Raw genomic sequence first — 21337 nt, 5'->3', positions numbered from 1 at the left:
AAATCCCAGAACCACACGGGGGGAACTAGTGAATGACCTGCAGAGAGCTGAGACCAAAGTAGCAAAGGCTACCATCAGTAACACACCACGCCACCAGGGACTCAAATCCTGCAGTGCCAGATGTGTTCCCCTGCCAGTACATGTCCAGACCCGTCTGAAGTTTGCTAGAGAGCATTTGAATGATCCAGAAGAGGATTGGGAGAATGTCATATGATCAGATGAAACCAAAATAGAACTTTTGTTGTTTTTGGAGGAGAAAGAATGCTGAGTTGCATTTAAAGAACACAATACCTACTGTGAAGCATGTGGGTGGAAACGTCATGCTTTGCAGCTGTTTTTCTGCAAAGGGACCAGGACGACTGATCTGTGTAAAGCAAAGAATGAATGGGGCCATGTATCGTGAGATTTTGAGTGAAAACCTCCTCCCACCAGCAAGGGCGTTGAAGATGAAACATGGCTGGGTCTTTCAGCATGACAATTATCCCACACAAACCGCCCAGGTAATGAAGGAGTGGCTTCATAAAAAGCATTTCAAGGTCCTGGAGTGGCCTAGCCAGTTTTCAGATGTTAATCCCATAGAAAATCTTTGGACGGAGTTGAAAGTCTGTGTTGCCCAGTGACAGCCCCAAAACATCACTGCTCTTGAGGGGATCTGTACGGAGGAATGGGCCAAAATACCAGAAACAGTGTGTGAAAACCTCGTGAATACTTACAGAAAACGTTTGACCCCTGTCATTGCCAACAAAGGGTATATAACAAAGTATTGAGATGAACTTCTGTTATTGACCAAGTACTTATTTTCCACCATAATTAGCAAATACATTCTTTAAAAAATCAAACAATGTGATTTTCTTTTTTCTCATTTTGTCTCTCATATTTGAGGTATACCTATGATGAAAATTACAGGCCTCTCATCTTTCTAAGTGGGAGAACTTTCACAACTAGTGGCTGACTGAACAGGTTTTTGCCCCTCTATATATCGCAGGCTTTAAACCTGCAGGACTGAATTATTTATTTTCCTTTAAAACTACATATAAACACCACACACTTGATCCTATTGTATATCATATTTGAATATTGACACAATTATAAAATAAATTTGACTAATGTGACTAAACATTTCACTCATCATACAAAGATCTAGAGATATTTGGTTGCCAGTAGATGGGAACTCAGGAATGGCATTATCATTATGATTTGGCAGCATTCGAGTTTAATTGGCTTTGTCCCAGTATCATTTCTGGGCCACGTTCACATATAGCTACTCATTTATTATACTGTCTGAAAACTTTAAAAGGAAAGCATATCACAGCTGAATTTGTGTGACCGGTGGAACATCCTGCATCATAAACAGTAACACTCATTTAGTGTGGTAACAGCACCATCCGGTGGCACACCTGTAAATAAAACCTGTGAAATTTGGTAGAGGATGAAATGTTTTGAATTTGAGTGACTAAAACCAGACATGAAAAAAACATTTATGGCACATTATGTCCAAACAAGTGCGTTAAAACACAAGTACATTACATTAAAGAATGTTATGATTTTGCAATGGCAAAACACCGCCCATTAACTGTTGCACAACCCCTGACACCTGAGGAAACAGTGGGTGGGACAATAAGCACAAGGCTACTGGTTTTTCTTCACATTCTCTTTGGATAAGCAAAACTTATGAGCAAGGACATCAGTGCATCAGTCATTGAGTCCTCCAGATTTTCATACTGTTTGATTGGAGGAAGAAGGTCAGGTTTTAGGTTAGGTTAATACTTTAATCAAAACATTCTGTAAATCAGAGTTAAACAATTTTATCTACCAAAAGTGGTTCAATAGACTGCACGTCATTCATTTAATTCACAGTATTTCTTTCAGCGTAACATCTGTGTAAAATCATTTTCCCTCCTCACCCTCCAATGGATGTCTCCATTGAAGAGTTCACTCTTGGCAATGTCAACCCTGTTCCACGTTACTGCTAACTTCAGCTGATGCACGCTGCTTACTTGCTGAAAAACACAAACGCGACACAAAAATCAAAATTAGGATAAAAAGTGTATGTTGTAAGATTACCGTCTACTTATATTTACCTCCCACGAGTGTTTTAAAAAGCAGGACTGTGTCAAAGTCATTTGGACTCACATGCTCTCCATGGTAGACTGTAATCAAACCTCCACTCTGGTAAATGCTTAAAGTCTGGAGAAAGAAGAAGATGGGAAATGGGAACAGAAATGTTGAACATGACAGACAGAAAGTGATGATAAAAGTCTGGAGAAACAGATCAGACACACTTCAGTGATGAATCTTAGATAGTTACCCAAGACAGTAAGCGACTCTGCAGTTAAAAAAAAAAAAAAAAAAGCTGTTCACTGTAGTTTATGACCATTTTTATAGAGTAATGGCAGAAATAAAGAGATTTACAGAAAAATTGTGCTTTAATGTTCCCACTGTAAGCATTTGTGATCTGATTAAATATCAGCCTTCACTGACAGATGATATCTTCCTGACAGCCACATCAGACAATGTCTTACTACCTTATTGTTAGTACTAAGTAATAGTAAGCATTTCAAATTGAAGTTTTTCAAGTCTTTAATGAACTAACGAACTATCTATATGCTGGTCAGCTCGAAATTTCAGTGTTGTTTTTGAAGCTATTTTGCATAAGGAATATAGATCATGTTGGGACAAAATAAACTGCTATAAATGGATCCAAAGAGAATGAGGTGGGAAATCCTCATGTTTCGTATCTGTCCTGTTATGCAAGTGGACTCTAAAATAATTTGCTGATATGTTACAGAGATGCCTTCTGGGTCGTCACGCTGAAACTGATTTAGAGGATTTTCAGTGGAAAATATGTTGTGTTTTAGACAAAATTTTCGACACTGTGCTTTTCAAAACATACTTCGATGTCATGTAATGACTGAATGTCAGTCTGTGAACAAATTTTAACATGCATTGTAGTCAAAACAAAGACTGTCCGCAGCTGCACAAAAAAGTCACTTTAAATAAAGTTCTGTAAAAATCATTTAAGCCTTGATTCACTCAGATAATCAAAACATCTCACAGATCTAGGTTTTTCCTCATGCGTGAATGATTACAACATCATAAATGATTATGTATCTAAAGCTTTATTTAAACAGTGATTCCTAAAATACCATACGGTAAAAGTTTCAGAGGAACTACCTGACAGTCTGACAACTAATCTATGACCACAGTTAGAAAGATAAAGTCTACAGTTCTATAGTCTACTATTTCTGACTTGATTACCATCTCCATCCTTATATATTGTAAGTTTACTCATTTTACAGAATTTGCTCATCTTTGCACTTTGACAACAGCTTTATGAATGAGGAATTGACTCAGAGCGTCAGCCACCTGTTTCCCCATGTGTATATATTATCTCAGTCAGCACACACCGGGTGAACTAGTTTGTCGGTCTGTGGTTTAGAAGGAAAATGCTTTTTAAAATGTTCCTCTACTTTGTCTTTAAGATCCACGCTGGGACCTTCTTCACTGTCACCCTCCGCAGGAGACTGCACAGGTGGAGCTGGAGACAGGTTGCCCAAGACATCACTCGGGAAATCAGCCAAGCCTCCTGAACCAGCCAGCAGCAGCCATGGAAAAGGCAGTGTTTCGTTTTTAATACATTTGCAAGAATTTCAAGCAAACTTTTTTCACTTTGTAATTATAAAGTATGTAATTAGGATGCGTAGAATTGTGAGATGAAAAATTAATTGAATCCATTTTGGAATAAGGCTGTAACTTGTGAATACTTTCCAGCTGAACTGTAGGTTTCGGTGCATGTTTAAGTGTGTCTGTGAATGGCTCATTTCATGGTGGCTGCAATGAAGAAAAGCAAGTATATCAGCATTCTCAGAACTGGAGTGTGTCCTGTTGCAACGCAATGTTTCCTGCTCCAAAAAACAGGCATCCCGATTGTGTAGACATTAATAAATAATGCTGGCAATAATTCAGTCCAATCCAACAGCCTCAGGTCAGTGGCTCAGGGTTTTACTGACCAAATATACTTTTAATGATTTGTGAAAAACAAAAGCTTGTGTTTTATTAAAACTGTTAGTGCAATGTAATTAGTGTATTTTATTCATGCTTATGAATGTTACTAAAGCAATCTGTGACAACAATCTGAGCTCAGTCTTGGATACAGCTCCACCTTTTTATCTATACACATGTGGGAAATGGAAGACTCTGGTTCTAAGTTAAACTATTTAAATGGTGACAACAGAGTTACGGACCAAACAAAACATTAAAGCAAAAAAAAAAATGCTTGGAGAATTTTTTAAAACTCCTACATTTAAAGATTTTAACTGTTATTCGCTTTACACAGTTAATTATTACAACCCTATTTCATGCATTCATTTATTCTAGCTGGAATACTGTAATTCGTTCATTATTATAGTGCTGCTCTAAAATTTCCTGAAAAGCCTTTAGTTAATCCAAAACAGTACAGCAGGAACCCTAACAAGGATTAGAAAATTGACATGAACAAATGGAACAAATCTATGGAGTCTTCTTCACACTAAGGTTAATTATGGAGTTCCACAGGGTTCTTTCCCAGGAGCAAGTCTATTTGCATTTATCTGTCCATGAAGCCAGAAGACACACACCAGTTATATAATCTCCATGAAGGTCTAGATCATCTCTAATTTACTCTTTCTTTCTAAAGTCAGATAAATTGGACATCTTACAACACTATAAAAAGTGTTGTAAGATGAGCTCTTTTATTTTAAAGACCTCATAGTACCATACCACTTTAATAGAGCACTTTGCATTCAGACTGCTAGTTTACTTGTGGCTCCAAAGGTATTTAAAAGTAGAAACGGGGGGCAGAAACTCCATCTTTCAGGTCCCTCTTCTGTGGAACCAGCTCCCAGTTTGGATTCAAGAGCAATGAAAAAGCAAATAAATCAATCCTTGAAGATTGTTGAACTACAGTTATTCTTTTGTACTTATCATCAAAATGAATCATTATACTGCATGAAAGTTATCTGAAAAGAATAAAAATGCAGACATCCAAATACATTTGTATGTACATTTGCATACAAATATTGGGCATTTTTAATGTAACTGAAAAAGCATTAATGTGCTCCTACTGTAACTGGTTATAGACGCTATCACATCATATCAGAATAAAATGTAAAACATTGCATGTTTTTAAAACATGTTTTACAGCATTAATTGTATCAAGTTACACACACGCGCACACGCACAGACATACAGTGTCTTGCATTGGCTGGATAAAATGTTTTCTCTTTTCAGTGCAGTGTTTATATTCTTTGGTAAACCAAGTCCAGTGGGAATCAAGGTGGTGGGCTGGATAAAAGTTCTCAAAAGAGAGTGTTCTCCAATTTTGTTTTTTTTCCTGAACTTGAGCGAAGTGAAGGTGTCCTCTTTGATTTAAGGTATCCTTAAATTAAGTTGAGCTGGAAGAGGAGGCAAATGCATCTGTAGAGAGGAATAGGTAGAGTAAGATGAGTGAGGGACAAATTTTAGCAAAAAGAAAAAAGGCAAACTTTTTAAGAAAGCAGTACATTATGAATTGACTTTTAGACAGTGCGTTACTGCTCTACTAGAGTACTCAAAGTACAGCACACCTCATTCATCCAGTCACACAGGCACTTCTTTTCTATACCTTGGTGCTTTCTATCTCATATTAATACACAATGCTAACACATTGGCGAGCAAGTCAGGATTTAGTATCTTGCTGAAGAATAACTGAGGGGGGGGGAGGGGGGGGGGGCTTTCTAATGTTTAGGTTCTATAACATTTTTCTGTCATTACTTTATTATGGATTAGGTGCAAAAATTGTTAAGTGTGGATAATTAAACAATAGATCGATGCGATAGCAAATTGTGCCTGAACAGCAAGTGGAGAGTGATAGATGAGATGAGGAAATGGAAGGAAGCAGAGAGTCAAAGAGTGATTCACAAACACAAACAGAGCCGAGTTTATTCCTCACAGTTTTGTTGACTTTTGGTTCTAAGCGCTGTAACCAATCTCGATATTTTATTATTATCTTATAACACTTGTTTAATCCGCTACCATCTCTGCTATGGACTTTTTACAGTCTACAGTCTCAGATCAACACAGCCCTGCCCTCCAGCACTATCAGCAGCGGGAGCAGCAGCAACCCCTCAACAGCAACACTGTACCCATCGGGTAAAACATAAGCTGCGATTGCTCTCTATTGACCCCACCTGATGACAGTGATATAGTATGATGCGATTACATTTTAGATTCTTGATGAATGTGGGTTGTTATTCTTCAGCCTGGTTCTATATGCCCCTTTTTAACTTTGAGCACCCACATCTCTGCACGGCCCTGGATCGGACTAACAGTCTTGTGGTTAGCAGATTACCTGCTCTACCACTTGAGCTACAGCCACTTAGTAGTGAAGCAAGCTATGTAAATGAAGAGTGGCTTTTCAACATGCAGGCTGTTATGTAAGCATGATTTCATAACTGCTAGTAAGTACCTCGTAATGGTGGAGGTCGAGGAGGTTTAAATGTGCTTCCTTGTGATAAAGTATCCACAACCCAGCTGAGTGCACTGGAGCAATACTCCATCTGAGAAGAAAAAGCAGAAGATCATGAAACTATATATTAGAAAAGATTCATTCTTAAACCTCAATGAAAAGCACCTGAAAAAAAGGATGACTTTTTTCTTTATAGATGTGTTCAGGTTGTCTGTTCACTCCATGTCTTAACTTTGTGTCTATAAAAATTCTAAAAACAGATTGTTTACTGTTAATTAAATATTATGCAGTAATACACTTAAAGCAGTACTTTAACACTTTCACTACATAGAGAGTAAGATTACTTTTTAAGGTGGACGTTACTTTATTGCCCTCTATAGGACAAAATATTTTTAAAACAGGAAACTGCTTAATCAAAGACAGACCATTAAAAAAAAAAAAAAAACCTGTCTTGGATACCACTCATATCCACCCGTTAAACACTTGTCCAGCCCAGCTTATCACATCTTCCTGAGAACCACCCTATTCATTTATGTCCTCTCTAATAGACATTTGTTTTTGGTCTATAGCTTTTGGCTTATTTGAGCTACGGTATTAAGTCTTGATGTACTAAATAGAGAACGTCCTGGGCTTCCCATTGATATCTCGTGTGTTTGTGTGGTGTCTTTTAGCTCCAAAGAGGTAGGAAATCACAAAAAAGTTCAATGCTAAGATTATTTTTTCCTCAGTTCTCAGGAAGATATAAAGACTGGAAGCAAATTAAATACAGTTAGGCTAGCTCCACCTAGTGACTAAAAAAAAAATCTCATTTTAAAAAGACAACAGTGATGTAGTTAATTCATGAATTGTTGGCTCTGATGTATCCTAATCTTAAGCTAATCTTAAAAACATTCTGACTGACACAACAGCTTTTTCCCATAATCAGTACTTCTTGCTTTTCTCCAAAACATAAAATTGCTTACTACAGAGTTGCTTAAGATCAGCCACACTAATTCCAAATAAAACTGTCTTTGTACTAAATAGTAGGTGTTTTCCCTATATTCTACCATCCTGTTATTATACCAGTCAAAACAAGTCTGCAATTCAATGCTTTAACCTTTATGTAGAATACTGAACTGGCTGAACCAATGTGCTCTTTCACAGCAGCTCCACATATGTATCATGAATGAATCAAATGGTACAAAATGATAAGTTGGAGCTTCGGTTTTACCTGATTCTCCAGAGACCGTAACCTGTGTTCAAAGTCTCTGCTTTCACTCAGATGTTTAAGCACACCATCTACCCTATATAAACAAAGATGGATTTACTTCAGTATGATGGAGTCACACAGTAATAAATAATGCTGCTACAGTGGAGGATGAAGGTGTGCTCACTTGGCAGACATCCGTTTGAGCCTTTCTGAGTCGCTGCTTTTCTGGATCTTGTTTCGAGCAGTCAGGAAGTCTTCCTTCTGAATCGTTTCCCACGTTGATAATCTGTTCGCTGCCTTTGCTTCCAAGTCTAACACTGATAGAAAAGACAAAGGTTTGAATTGATTACCTTTCAACTCAGTTTTCATGCTTTCATCACTGCTGAACTGAGGTCAGTGAGCAAGCAAATTATTTAGATGCTTCCATTTTAAGTAAGCAACTAAAATAAAAACAATTAATTTAAAAAAAATACAGTCACTGATTAAAAAACTCAAAGATAATAGAACTATGAAACTGAGGCTTCCTCATTCAGCATGTGTAATGGACAATAACTTTAATACATTAGCAGTATTAATTATTTTATTATATTAATAAAATCCATGACTTCTGATCCAATACTGACCAAAGTGGTGAATCTTTACAGAGGGCACTTTGCGGATGACCCTCTTGATGAAAAGGTTGATGTGTGAGAGGATAATGAAAGGCGGAGCCAAAGAAGGACGGGAGTGGTACTCAACAATCAGGTTGTAACGCTGGAACTTCCAGTAGGTGTCACTGTGTTCCTGCACTTTAGAGAAAGTGTAGCTGTGTAGATACAAGCAGATCAGAGCCACTGAGTCAAGTCAAACCATTCAGTATGTGAATGTATCCTCAGATATAATGACAGACTGGTTCTTTACCTAAACATGGCAATAAGCAGGTTGATGAGCAGGATGTTGGTGACCAGGAGATATACGACTAGCAGAATCACTACCAGCCAGTTACTCTCATGAGTTCTACACGGCTCTTCACCGCTCTCAATCAAAGTCACATTGTGTGTACAGTTGACATCCCAGTCCTTGCCCACTGCAACAAAACACACATAAAAGAAGAAAGTTAAGAAAGTTTTACAGTAGCATTCAATTTTCTTATTTTTATGCCAGTTGCACAAACACTTGTACCATCCATCTCTTCAACAGGGATCTGTCCAAAGATGTGCAAGTATGGCCTGTAGAAAACTCTCCGAAAAATGCGATTCGGGTTTGGATCGTAGGAATAGATCAGAGCCTGATTGGCAACTCCGTATGCCATGAGCCACACACCCAGGAAGAAGAGGAAGAAGAAGATATCCTTCATCTGAACAAGAGGAGAAAATTGTCATTTTGTTTCTGACATTATATTATTAAAAGTGTATAATTGGTATATTGCCAACTGACGGTAACTTTCTCACCATCTTTCCTACAATGATGATTTTTGGTCCCAGCTGCTTGTGAATGGCAAAAATGTGAATGAGGCGAAGGGTGAAGACCATGTAGTCCAAACACAGGACATCCCGTCCAAATTCATATGACCAGTGGAACATCCTGAAACACAAGCACAGTAAAGCTGAATCAGTGTGGTAGCAGCACCACCTGGTGGCAAAGCTGTAAATTAACTAAAGACCCAGAAATGAAAATTATTTTATAGAACACTTAAGACATCCAAATATGAACCAGGGACAATGTTTTTACAAATGTTACAATCTGCAATGACAAAGCCTCATTCAAAAATTATACTGTAGAAAAAACAAATTTGAATTGATTATTTCTATTATTTTTTATTTTTTTGTCCATACCTGCAGATTAGTCCTATAATGAACAGGCTGATGGCAGTGAGGTCACATTTATTCCAAACATCCTGAATGTAGAGTCTGAACCTTTGACGCCAAGTCATCGTTCCCAATAAAATGGTCTTGATGAAGAAGAGAAAAATGACTTTACAGCTCCATAAAAAACAACAAATAAAACTCAACTATACCTAGGTGACATATATCCAAATACAGACGAGCACTTTCCATTTACTGTTACTATTATTTCAGTAAAGTGAGTAAAATCTGACAGGATAAGATTTTAATTTGTGATATTTTTTTAAATTTTTTTAGTGTTTGCTTAATCATACAAAATCAGTGACGAATTAAAAAAAAAATTTGCTTATTTATTTTAATGTCAATCTTGAATCTAAGGCTTTTGACACAGGAGCATGTAACCACTGTGTTGCAATGGCACTTTGGGGATAGTTCATTATATATTATATTTGGGGATAGTTATTACATTCAGTTTTTCCCTTTATATTTCATAAAGCTGCAAAAAAAAATTCTTGGACAGGAGGGGGGGGTGGACAAAGTTCTAAGTAAGATATCTCTCTTCACTCACCTGTCGGATCTCCTCACAAACAATGGTGAATATCCAGAAGTACAACACACACTCAGAAGCACCTGGGCCTGAAGGTGGTGGGGGCTCAAAATCCACCAACAGCACGTAGGCGAAAAGCAAGAGAAACAGGAAGTACATCAGGACGTTGCCCAAAAAGGAGGTGACCGGTGCAAACCAGAACTGACGCCAGCGTGACACTATAAATGGACGCTGTGGTGGTCGGTAAAGTACACCTGTATCAAAGATTATAAATGCAGATTGAAAGGTGACTAAAATGACAGCATATGGAGACAAGAATCAGATGACTCTTTAAACAGGACTCACCTTTAATGGCATCACTCTTGTGAACATCTGAGTCAACTTCACTGGTGTAAGAAAACATTTTTAATTCATTAGTAGACCTAAGACGTAAAAACAACAAACTGATGTTCTATGGACAAACACTGAAGAGTGCAAGTAGAAATATTACTGCTGTTTGATGTCAGAGAAAGAGAAGACTGTGGTCCCATAAACGTTGTCAGAGTCCTGAGCCACTGCATCCTCATCGGGCATTTCCTCCTCCTCCAGCTGATTGTCTTCTGTCCTTTGAGGTGGAATATGTAGAAAATTTTTAAACACACACACACACACACACACATATATATACACATATACATACACACATACATACACGTGTACGTATACGTGTGTACACACATACATATATATTTCAATGCACTTTAAATAGTCTGTAGTGTAGTGAAAACCAAATATGAGTGACAGATTAGATTACAAATCTATTATCCATGATTTTTGTGTAAATAACGCAAATTTTCTTTCTTCAGGTGTGAAATGTAAAACTGAGGTCAGAGGTCAAATGTGGCATAATACATTTTGAGACAAACTATAATGTGATATTTAGAATACCCATATACCAGTATAATTTCCTAAATGTCGACAATACAAACAAAGGACGCTGAATTTTAAGTGTAGTTTTAAAGATAAAAGACATGAATCAATAAGTTGACCTTAAAGACTTTGGTGAAAGTAAGCCAAATATTACTGGTCATCATGATCCCACTCTACACTCCCACAAAGTTTTATCAGAATTGATTCGAAACATTTCCGCTATCGTGATTACAGACAGAATGATATGCATGCAAACACAACCAAAAACATGACCTCTGTGGTAGAACTGCTTTACCTGAAGGAAATGAGGTTGGTGTAGCAGAGGATGGGGCAGAAGAAAGCGAGCAAGAGCTTCCAGACCTCTGTGTTCCTCTTCATATCACCCCACCAGATCTGGGACAGCAGAGACTGGAAGAGGAGAGAAAAAACAAGGACTTATCCATCAGCAGTACTGGCTCAACATGAAGCATTATGCCATTTTTAATTTGTAAGTAATTTATACTGTTGTACTGTACAAATCTGGATGATTGTGTAAATAAGTTCTTTATAAAAAGCAATACTTTTAGATAGGAGTAGCTAAATAATTACAGATCAGTGTATAAAGATGTATAACAAGGCATTGTGTATTAGCATATTTATTTATAGAAACTGTATATGTATACATAAGTTTGTATAATCAAAACAGCCTTATGCTTCATCAGACCATTTCAGTTTCAGCTTAATATATCAAGTGCTTTTTAAGATATGTTTTTTGAAAATTTGTCCATGTACCCACTTTAAGGTCTTTTTCTCCACATCTAAATCTGAGGCAACGTTTGAACACGAATATCTCTATTAAAGATGAAAGACTGAATTTTCACTGTCCTTTCTTACCATCAAAATTGATCTGTGTCTTAAGTATTGGTTAGTTAGAATATAAAGAAAAAGAAAGTCCAGCATTCCTGCAAAATCCCATATTTGAGCACATGTTAAATAAAAACTTCAAATTGCAAGAGAACTACTGACATTTTTGTAGTTTATAGTTGAATTACACAATGTTGTAAAGGAAATCTGTAGAAAACCTTTTTACCATGAAATAATTCACACTTACAAAACAGGAAGAATTTCATTCTACAGGGAACAATATGACGTACGACAAAACCAAAAATATCAGTAGACCATCTTTGATCTGTCCAAACAGAATACAGATGCTACTCCAATTCAGAAAATAATTTTGTTAAATATGTGCATGTTTTTTTTTTATTTTCAAGACCTGGGTCATATTATCTGCTCCATTGTCTCCCAGCTTCTTATATCAAATAACATTTTAGATACCCGTTTTTTTGGGATTTTTTTTTTTGTTTTTTTTAAAGGCCCTTCTGCACACTTTCATGCCTTTTTTTCCCCCACATTGAAAAAGAAGTCAATGTTTGAACATGACTATCAGAAAAACAATTAAAGATAAAAGCCAGGATAAAAACAGGATTTCTTATTTAGGACAAATACATCAAGAAGTGTCTGCGTATTGGCAAAAAATTAAAGCAATCTTTTAAAATTCCATATTTGTGCACACAATTTAAAAAAAAAATGCTGGTTCTATTTAACTTTTATGCCGGAAATATCACAAGTTGTACGAGTAAAGTGAAAATATCAGTAGATAGTCTAATCTAAATACAACAACAACAAATGGTATTCAATTTATAACTAAGAAACAATTTTTTTTGTACAATATGTGAAAATGTTTCATTTTCATGACCTGTTCTACCTACCTACCATTTTGAGACCTACACTCCTGGAAGAGAATATTACACATGAAAATATATTTCAGGTGAGAATGATCTGCTAGCCTTTTTTTAATATATTGCTTGACAGTATATAAAAATATATAAGCTAAAATTTTGCAATAATCATTATGTACGTCCAAACCTGGAACGATAGCATTTTTTAAATAGAAAAATTTGACTGATAATTTTTTTTAAAACCTCGATTTGTGACAGAGTGACCAAGGTCTGAAAATTTAAAAATAGGCTCATAAATAACTGAATTATTTCCCAATTATAATCCCAGTACCATCTAGAAGCTGCAATTTTGTTACCCACATTTTTTGATGCAAATTAAAAACACCGATTCATTTTAATCGGCCCAGTGAAAGTCTGAGATATCAATCTTAAAACATTGTTGCAGATTTCAATGTACAAAACACATCATTTGAAAGTGGGTCGATGGATAATGGTTTTTTTTTAATTATATCTTTAAAAATTATTTGTTACATTAAGGTAGAATTTCAAAAATTAGATTTGTTCAAACTATCAGACCACAAAATTATTACGCAAATTGCAGATTTTCGAGCAAGAAATGTTACAAAGGCTGGCTTATTTGGGATGGAACGACCCATTTTATTCCCTCAACTGATCAATATTTTCTCTATATAAATATGATGGCTTCCTTTGATTTCATGTTCATTTGTTTAATAGCATTCAGTTCATTTTTATTTCAAACATTTACTTTCACAATCATTACAAAATATCATTCCATTCTTTGCATTTGTTACCTATATTTTGGAAAATGACGATGTTATTCAGATTCATTGCCCATGTGCTAGATGAAAGGAATGCCATTCACATTAATGACAAATATGACACACCTGTACGCCATCATTACTGAAGAAGAGCCGGGCATCGGCACTCATGCCCATCTGAAGGCAGGTGGTGTCACCCCAGATTGGAGACTTCCTAATTAGCAGGGTGAAGGAACGGTTTTCATCACTCCGATAACAAGAGCTAAAAATATCTGAGATAAAGTGGACAAGACACGTGATGAAGAGTTACTATTGTGTTACATCAGCTGTTAAAAGGAAAATTCTAAGGAAATTAAATAAAATGATTGCAAAACTAGATATCAAACCATCCTAACAGTGTATTGGAAAACTGCAGTTACTGTCTCACCATGAGCCAGGTTCTCAAACTTCTGGGCCAGCTCTTTCATGGAGAGTTTGGTTTCAGTCTCCTCCTCCAGTTTGGACAAGTCTCTGAGTATATTACAGCCACTGAGAGCACTCAGGACTGCCTCACCTGCCTGGAAAGGAGATCACCAATTTACAACATCACTTTACTTTATGTTTTTAGCAATTATTTAATTTTATATTAAGACTTAACACTATGATTGTATAATATTTAACAAAATTACCCCTTAGGATCATAAAATAATAATTAACAATATATTGCAATTAATTGACTCGAACAACTTTGATACACGGTAAGCAGCGTCTAGTTTGAGGTTGTCAAATGTACAGCCCGCAGGCTCAGATCATTTCCAATGGCTCGTCATATTAATGGTATTAATGGCCCGTCAGGATGTGGATGTGCAGACGGGGGTGGGGATTTATCTCACATGTAAAGGCAGACGTCCCGAAAACAGCCCAGTAGACGGAGAGATGGGGGAGTCAGATTTAAATGCAAGCTTGTCAGGAAAAGTAAAGAGAGGAGTGAAAATGTAAAATGAGTAGCACGTGGCTGCATTTCAATGATATTGGAGACTGAAAGCAGAGTGCAGAATTGATCGAATTGGGAGTGGGATTAGGTAATACAAGTTTTTATTCCCAACCATTTTCCATTGTGGATGACAAAAGGTTTCAAACTTGATCACTATAGAAATTTCTAGGTATTTTTTACCATTATGGATGAAAGAAAAAACTAAAAACTGGACAGTCTGGGCAATGAGCTACCAGAACTTTTTACACATTTATTCCTTAGAATTTAAGTCCAAAGAGTCGTGCTGAGTGATTTCTTTTCTTTGAACAGTGTTGTTACATTGACAGAAACGTAAAAGTTTCACCCCTGGTCTAGTTGCAGCTCATTCTCACACATGCCCAATATAGTGCAACTTCCCCTGAAAACTCTGCTCTATTTAAATAACAATCCATCCATTTCAAACCAGCTGAACACCAGTTTGTCTCAGAGCGTTTACCATCTCCCAGAAGAAAAGGGCCATCTCACTGCGGTTCTGCAGTACAGCCCAGAGGAAGAGTGAAGCCCAGGGATAGGGGCAGCGCAGCTGCCGATAGAACGAATCTCCACGCAGAACCTTATTTGCACGCTGGGATGAATAAAAAAATAAGAACATTTATTGTCATGTTAACCATAAAAATAGAAATGCAGCCAGCATAAGTACACTGTGTGTTTATTCTGAAAGGTTCAAAGTACCCTCAGAGACGTCCTTTTGGATGAAGTGAACTCTAAGCCCAAAGCTTTGTAGTATAAAGGCTGGCAGACATCACCCATTAACAGCTCCAGAACCCCTGACACCTGAGGAAGCAGTGGGTGGGACAATAAGCACAACAGTATCAGGTTTTCCTCACATTCATAATGAATCTAATGAATCTTTGAGAAAAATTAATGAAAAAGGACAGAATCTCGTTGATTAGAAAACTCACCTCAAAAAGGGTGACCTCCTTCACTGGTCCATCCTGATTCTTATCTTTCACCATTTTTGAGGATGAATTCTGTTTTTCTGATGGTGAGTGACGCTCCACTATTGCCAGCCGCTCTGCTAGGCACTGTTGTAGTAGCTGATAGAGCAAGGTCCCATCTGGCACAGAGCGATAGAGGGTTTCCAGCCTGCCATAAGTTAGGTACTCCATGATATTCAAGCCATTCTCAGTGAAAAGCCGAACAAACTGGGGCTTGTCATTGATCAATGCATCTGTCATTGAGTCCTCCAAATCTTCATACTGTTTAATTGGAGGAAGAAGATCATGTTTTAGGATAGGTTAATACTTTAAGCCAAGTATTCTGTGAATCATAGGTAAACTGTATCTGTCAGAAGTGGTATAATAAACTGCACAATGTACTTCAGAGTATTTCCATTCAGTGTGATGTCTTTTTCCCTCCTCACCTTCCACTGGATGTCTCCATTGAAGAGTTCACTCTTGGCAATGTCAACCCTGTTCCACGTTACTGCTAGTTTCAGCTCGTCACTATAAGGGCTGGCATCAACTGATGATTGCTGCTTACTTGCTGAAAAACACAAACACGACAAAAATTAATCAAAATAAGGACTAAAAGTGTATGTTGCTGCTATTTTGTAAAATTACTGTCTACTTACATACCTCCCACGAGTGTTTTAAGCAGGACTGTGTCAAAGTCATTTGGACTCTCGTGCTCTCCTTGGTAGATTGTAATCAAATCTTTGTTCTGGTAAATGCTCAAAGCCTGGAGACAGAAGATGGGAAAAGGAAACAGGAACAATGCAAAATATTTTAGAAAAAAGATGTTCGTAAAGACAGACAATGATGAGGAAGAAACTGGTGACAAAGGTTCTTTTCAAACTCATGATGTCATTCATGGCACAGCCTCTTATTAAGCAAGAGGGTTTGACTTTAATCAATTGGAACTGCGATCCTGAAAAACTGACAAAAAGGTCGAGCTCCCTGAGGGCATGAATATTAGAACTGAACACAGTTTAGTAAGCAGCTGACATGCTGCTGATATGCAGGCTATAAAAAGTCTTTCCTCATACTCTTCTGCAGAGTAAAGGCCAACACAATGTTTCTGTTCTCAGCACTCACCCGTTCAACTAGTTTGTCGGTCTGTGCCTCTGAAGGGAAATGCTTCTTAAACCGTTCTGTCACTCTGTCTTTGAGATCCACACTGGGGGTTTTAGGAGCCTCACTGTTGCCTTCACCAGAGGACGGCACAGCTGGAGCTGAAGACCAGTTCTCCAAGATATCACTCAGGAAATCAGCCAAGCCCCCTGAGCCAGCCAGCACCAGCCAGGGGATGCAGCTTTTTAAAGAGAGATCCATTCTCTGACAGACATTACAAAAACCATGAAATAAAGATTGGCACAATTTAAATTAGAATTTGCGATTTTTGTTGTAACAATTCACATAAAAAGCTGTAAAAGACTGTACCTTCAGCATGTCTGTTTCCCCTGATATCAGCATACAAACTACAGGGATGTCAATGCTGCCACTTCCTTTAAAAAGATACAACAATTTTTAACACGTTTCAATCTTGATAAAAATGTTTTTGCTAACTTAATCAGAGTGATCATACTAAGATTTGCAAAGTGCATAATTTTCATGAAGCACAACAGCTGACACTCATACAAAGAGCACCCTGTGGATGTTTTTGTTTTACTTGAATGGAAGTGTTGTTAACTGTAAAATACATGCAGTCACATGCAATGGCTTTCCTCCTGTAGATGCCAAAAAAATCATTCAACCAAAACACAAAGGAACATGTAAATCCTGTAAAGATCAAAATTAACTCTGAAAGGATGTATTTTGGGAATAATGGTACAGGAGTTAAGTCTCATTTAGTACAATTAGATTTAAATCAGTTAACTTAAACTGAATACATGAGTGGAAGATAATGTGTACTCAAGTATAGTTTCTGCTTTAATTCAGAGGCTATAAATGTTGTACTTCATAGTTTATGGTACCATCTCTGACCCCATCTCCCTGTGCGCTGCTGGGAAATGTATTCCTCCAATCTGGCTCTGAAATCTGTTTCTCCTCCTCTGCGGCCCACACTGCCATCGTCCACGAGGAGGAAGGCCTGGTAGTTGTTATCCAGGGAGCAGGAGTCCTGGGAAATGTTTTGGACATAGTACTTTGCTGGAAAGCTTCCCTGCAAAAGAAGAAAAAACTGTTATTCCAGCGTTTCTTTCCACATTTCAGCCTTAGTTATTTTAAATTGCAGCAAGAACTGCAAACAGTGTGTTCACCCAATAAAACCTGACAAATCAACACGGACAGTGTGACAAATTGTCTTCCTTTTCCACAAAGACAACAAGATGTGATTTAATGCTTAGAGAAATGTGCAAATGTGTGAGAGTCTGTACTACCTGAGGGTTGACCAGCTGCTCTCGTTTTTCCACAAGGCCCCATGGAGCAATGCCCAACGCTACCACCTTGTTGAGTGAGAATGAAGAAGCTGCAGTTGCATGATCTCTCACTGCCTGCCCAACACACCTGCCAACGCCTTCACGCAGACCTGTAGTTAAGATCCATGCACCTGGGGGAAACAGGTGAAAAATCTGATTTTTATTTCAATTTTCTTCAGTGAATAAAATATAACTTTATGTAACTTTGCAAATCACTGGATTCTGTTTTATTTAAACATTGCACTGCATCTCAATTTGTTTTGTTTTTTGTGGGGGGTTTACAGCTAAGATTGCCAACAATTTATTACAGGGTCTGCTGTTTCTCTAAGCATGAACAAACAAAGGTCATGTCAAAAGTTTTAAATGTGTTTCATATTTTACTCCAGTTTTAACACAGTTAGGTTCAGTGTTATAAAATATAATTTAAAAAGAAAAAAACTAATGAGACTTGACAATCTGGGCACCAAAACGGGAAGAAAAACAAAGGGAGCAGAACCAAATTATTGATCCCTGAGAAATAAACCTAAGACCACAACAAGTCAAGTATCAGATTCAAACACATTTATCTGTAAAAGAATTAAAAGCACATAAAAAAAGACTACAAAGGCCACAGACATGCGTAAAACATGTTTTTATATACAACGGGTTTTAACACCAAATATGGTGCCACGCCCTGTATTATGTCTTATATAACAAAGATGTTTAGGGAGTGTGAGCCGTGTAGTTACTTGCATCTTTGTGTGCATGTTTTGTTTGGGGCTTTGATTTTTTTTCAGTACGTCTTGGACTTGTTTTGAGAAAACAGCGAGTGACCTCAGACGACGGGGAGATCAGTATCGCCATATGCCACCTGCACTTGGTACAGTAGCCAGAGAGGAAATGGCCATTGTACTACCAAATTAGGACCGGACCCCAGGGAGTCGTGTTGTGTGTTGAGACTGAATTTTGTAATAGCTGTATTCTTCCCGCTAAAACCACCATGAGTAGGTTTCAATGTCTGACAGGATCATTTGTCAGTTCTTTTATCGCCATCTGGAAATTATCATGACATCTGCTAACCAACAATAACCCACTTCAGCAACCAGAACAGAAATAAGATGCTCAGCTCAGATATGCCAGACACATCACACATGCCAGGAGCACTGACACACTGGCAGATGCATAAAGTTTTTACCTGTGCTTTGTGATGCTTTCACCAGTCCCTGTCTGAGGACCTCCCGTACCCAGGTCTTCACCTGTGTCCTTCCCTCTCCGCCCACAACAGAAACAACCAGGTTGGGTAGAGGAAGACGCCAATGAGCTGTCAGTATGGTGTACACCATAGAAGGCTCAGTGCTCCATGACAGACGCAGAAACTAAGTTTAGACATTTGATGGATTAAAAGAAGCACGCCCATGTCAACAATGCAAAAAGATTTGAAAAGTAATGGCCTGTGATCACACTAGTATTAAAGCTAAACGACTCAGTCGTTTCAACCTTGGTAATGGTAATAAAATGGGAAAAAAAAGAAGCTTGTCATGTGATCTGTACTGACTTTTGACTCTGTTTACTCAGGTGGAGCGGAGGTAGACTGAAGGTCAGGAAAATTCAACGAATTGACTACTACGGCTCAGGGTTTATCTTAACCTTTATTTAACTCACCTTTGGAGGCATTTCTTTTAAAAACATGTACACGTGTTCAAGAACTCTCAGGCTCTTGAAATAAAGCATTCAAACATTATGAGAGAAAAATAAAAGCACCCACATGGCTGTGCCTCTTGCTGGCCCCTGCAAACTGCACCTCTCCAAAGGCATCTGTCGGTCTTTCGGAGGAGTGCTGCACACTTTTCCACTGGTTCACGATGGCTGTGCTGAAATAGTCTCCAAGAGCCACAGAGGCATGGTCATCTCTCGCAGCCCCGCACTGACACAATGCGCCATTACTGAGAGAGGTGGAGGGATAAAAACATCACCATGAGAAGTTACTCAAAACACACGTGCTGTTATTAAAAGACAGAGGTCACAGTACCTGACGGAATCTTCTACAAAAGTGCTGCACACTCTTTTCTTGATAATTTTGGGGATCCAACTCTGAAAGCATTTTTCAGCAGTTATATAACATTACTGAATTATTACAGAAGCTGATTCAATTCTGAATCCTAAAATCTCATGCATGTGGCAGCAGGGTGCAGAAAACCGTCCAAGTTTTGACTTTGGCTAAAAGAAACTACCCAGTAACAAGTTGGCGAGCTGTGCTGTGCATAAACACCAGACTGTGATTTCTGATGATGTGACGTAGTTTGAGCTCAGGTGTGTGCAACAGGCAGGCTGTGCATAAGCATATTCTGCAGCGGGGCTACATTACATTTTGTTTTCACCAATGTATTCAGTGCTAATCTTTCTGTAATGTTATCAGCCAAGCAGTAAAGAGAGAACACCTTCCCCACAGGCCGTTTAACTGAGGAAAAAAAAACATGATGGCCCCATTGCATTTATAGTAGTAGCAGCTGACGCCTCGTCTAGAGTCCTGCAACTGATGCAGCTAAACGGAACGCAGTCATCATTAACTATCACCGGAGCGCTTATTTAGCTGCTCATGGTTAGGATGCTCGGTTTAGTAGACATAAGTTAGTTTCTTATAAGTGGCGTGTTTTCCATTTTTACCGCTTAGCCAAAAAAAAAAAAAAAAAAAAAGTAGACTGCTGCGTCAGAAATGATTGGAAAAGCCGTTCCCAGTTGTTAACGCTGTAACGTCCACCGGTTAGACAAGTGCAGAGTCAACAAACCACAGCGGAAACAAAGCAGACGAATAGCTCCTGCAGTCGTTCGCGCAAACGTGCACGTTTGGACAGCTGTTGCACGACGTGTTTTTCCAAGAAGACTATGGGCGTTTCACTGCAGTTCCTCGGAACTTCATGGGCAGAAGTTCCGAGTATAGCGTTAACTTCCACTTCCAAAAAATGTAGCGGCACTTTGCCAAAGCACCACTATAGCATCACAACAGCAGCTGAAGGACTTGAGTGAAATCTAACCCACCTGGCTCTTCTCAGTTTGGCCAATATTGTCTCTGCCGTCGCCTCCTCCTCCTTCTTCTGCTCCTGTGTCTTTCATGTTTTCCTTTCAGTCGTTCTCAGTGAGAAACATATGCGGAAGGACTAAAAGGGTTTCTTTCTGACTATTTTCCACCTTGTCTCCTACTGCTGAAACCCCATTCCCTGCCACTGCACTCACTCGGCGTGCGCAAAGAAAAATAGGTGCAGCCAGCACACAGGTAAGGGTGTGGTTTCACAGAGACAGACAAATACACCAACGCATGCAAACAGGAAGGGCCAGTCAGAACCACAAAGTGAGCTAGAGTTTATTGAAATACTTCCTCATCCCCTTATCTGGTCACTTATCTGTTGTTGGAACTGAATACCCTCAATGACACCACTGTAGCAGAAAGACTGCTAAACATGCCCAAGCTTGTGTCCTCTAATTGTTACTGGAGCCTAAAAATATAACACATTTGTAGTAGAACCTGTTAGGTATGTGTTTCT

The 21337-nt window shown here is 38.2% G+C and overlaps 1 protein-coding gene across 1 annotated transcript; it reads right to left on the bottom strand.

Annotated features, from left to right (window-relative positions):
• Positions 1-4733: 4733 nt before the first annotated feature.
• Positions 4734-21044, bottom strand: LOC102795917 (transient receptor potential cation channel subfamily M member 4-like). The gene is made up of 28 exons (XM_087845437.1): positions 20835-21044; positions 19828-19889; positions 19564-19741; positions 18994-19174; positions 17781-17950; positions 17386-17563; positions 16843-16907; positions 16498-16737; positions 16039-16141; positions 15825-15946; positions 15364-15660; positions 15134-15235; positions 14898-15026; positions 13877-14006; positions 13576-13721; positions 11248-11360; positions 10534-10647; positions 10389-10429; positions 10065-10297; positions 9488-9603; positions 9104-9236; positions 8835-9009; positions 8574-8739; positions 8297-8478; positions 7858-7990; positions 7695-7767; positions 6485-6575; positions 4734-5454 (listed from the first exon to the last, which is right to left on the bottom strand). The coding sequence occupies exons 1-28, from the start codon at positions 20907-20909 to the stop codon at positions 5423-5425; spliced, it is 3780 nt and encodes a 1259-aa protein (XP_087701563.1). The 5' UTR covers positions 20910-21044; the 3' UTR covers positions 4734-5422.
• Positions 21045-21337: the final 293 nt, after the last annotated feature.

Source organism: Neolamprologus brichardi, chromosome 8 (assembly GCF_056152115.1).
Source record: "Neolamprologus brichardi isolate AB-2024 chromosome 8, ASM5615211v1, whole genome shotgun sequence".
NCBI lineage: Eukaryota > Metazoa > Chordata > Actinopteri > Cichliformes > Cichlidae > Neolamprologus > Neolamprologus brichardi.
This window is presented reverse-complemented; position numbering and strand designations above follow the sequence as displayed.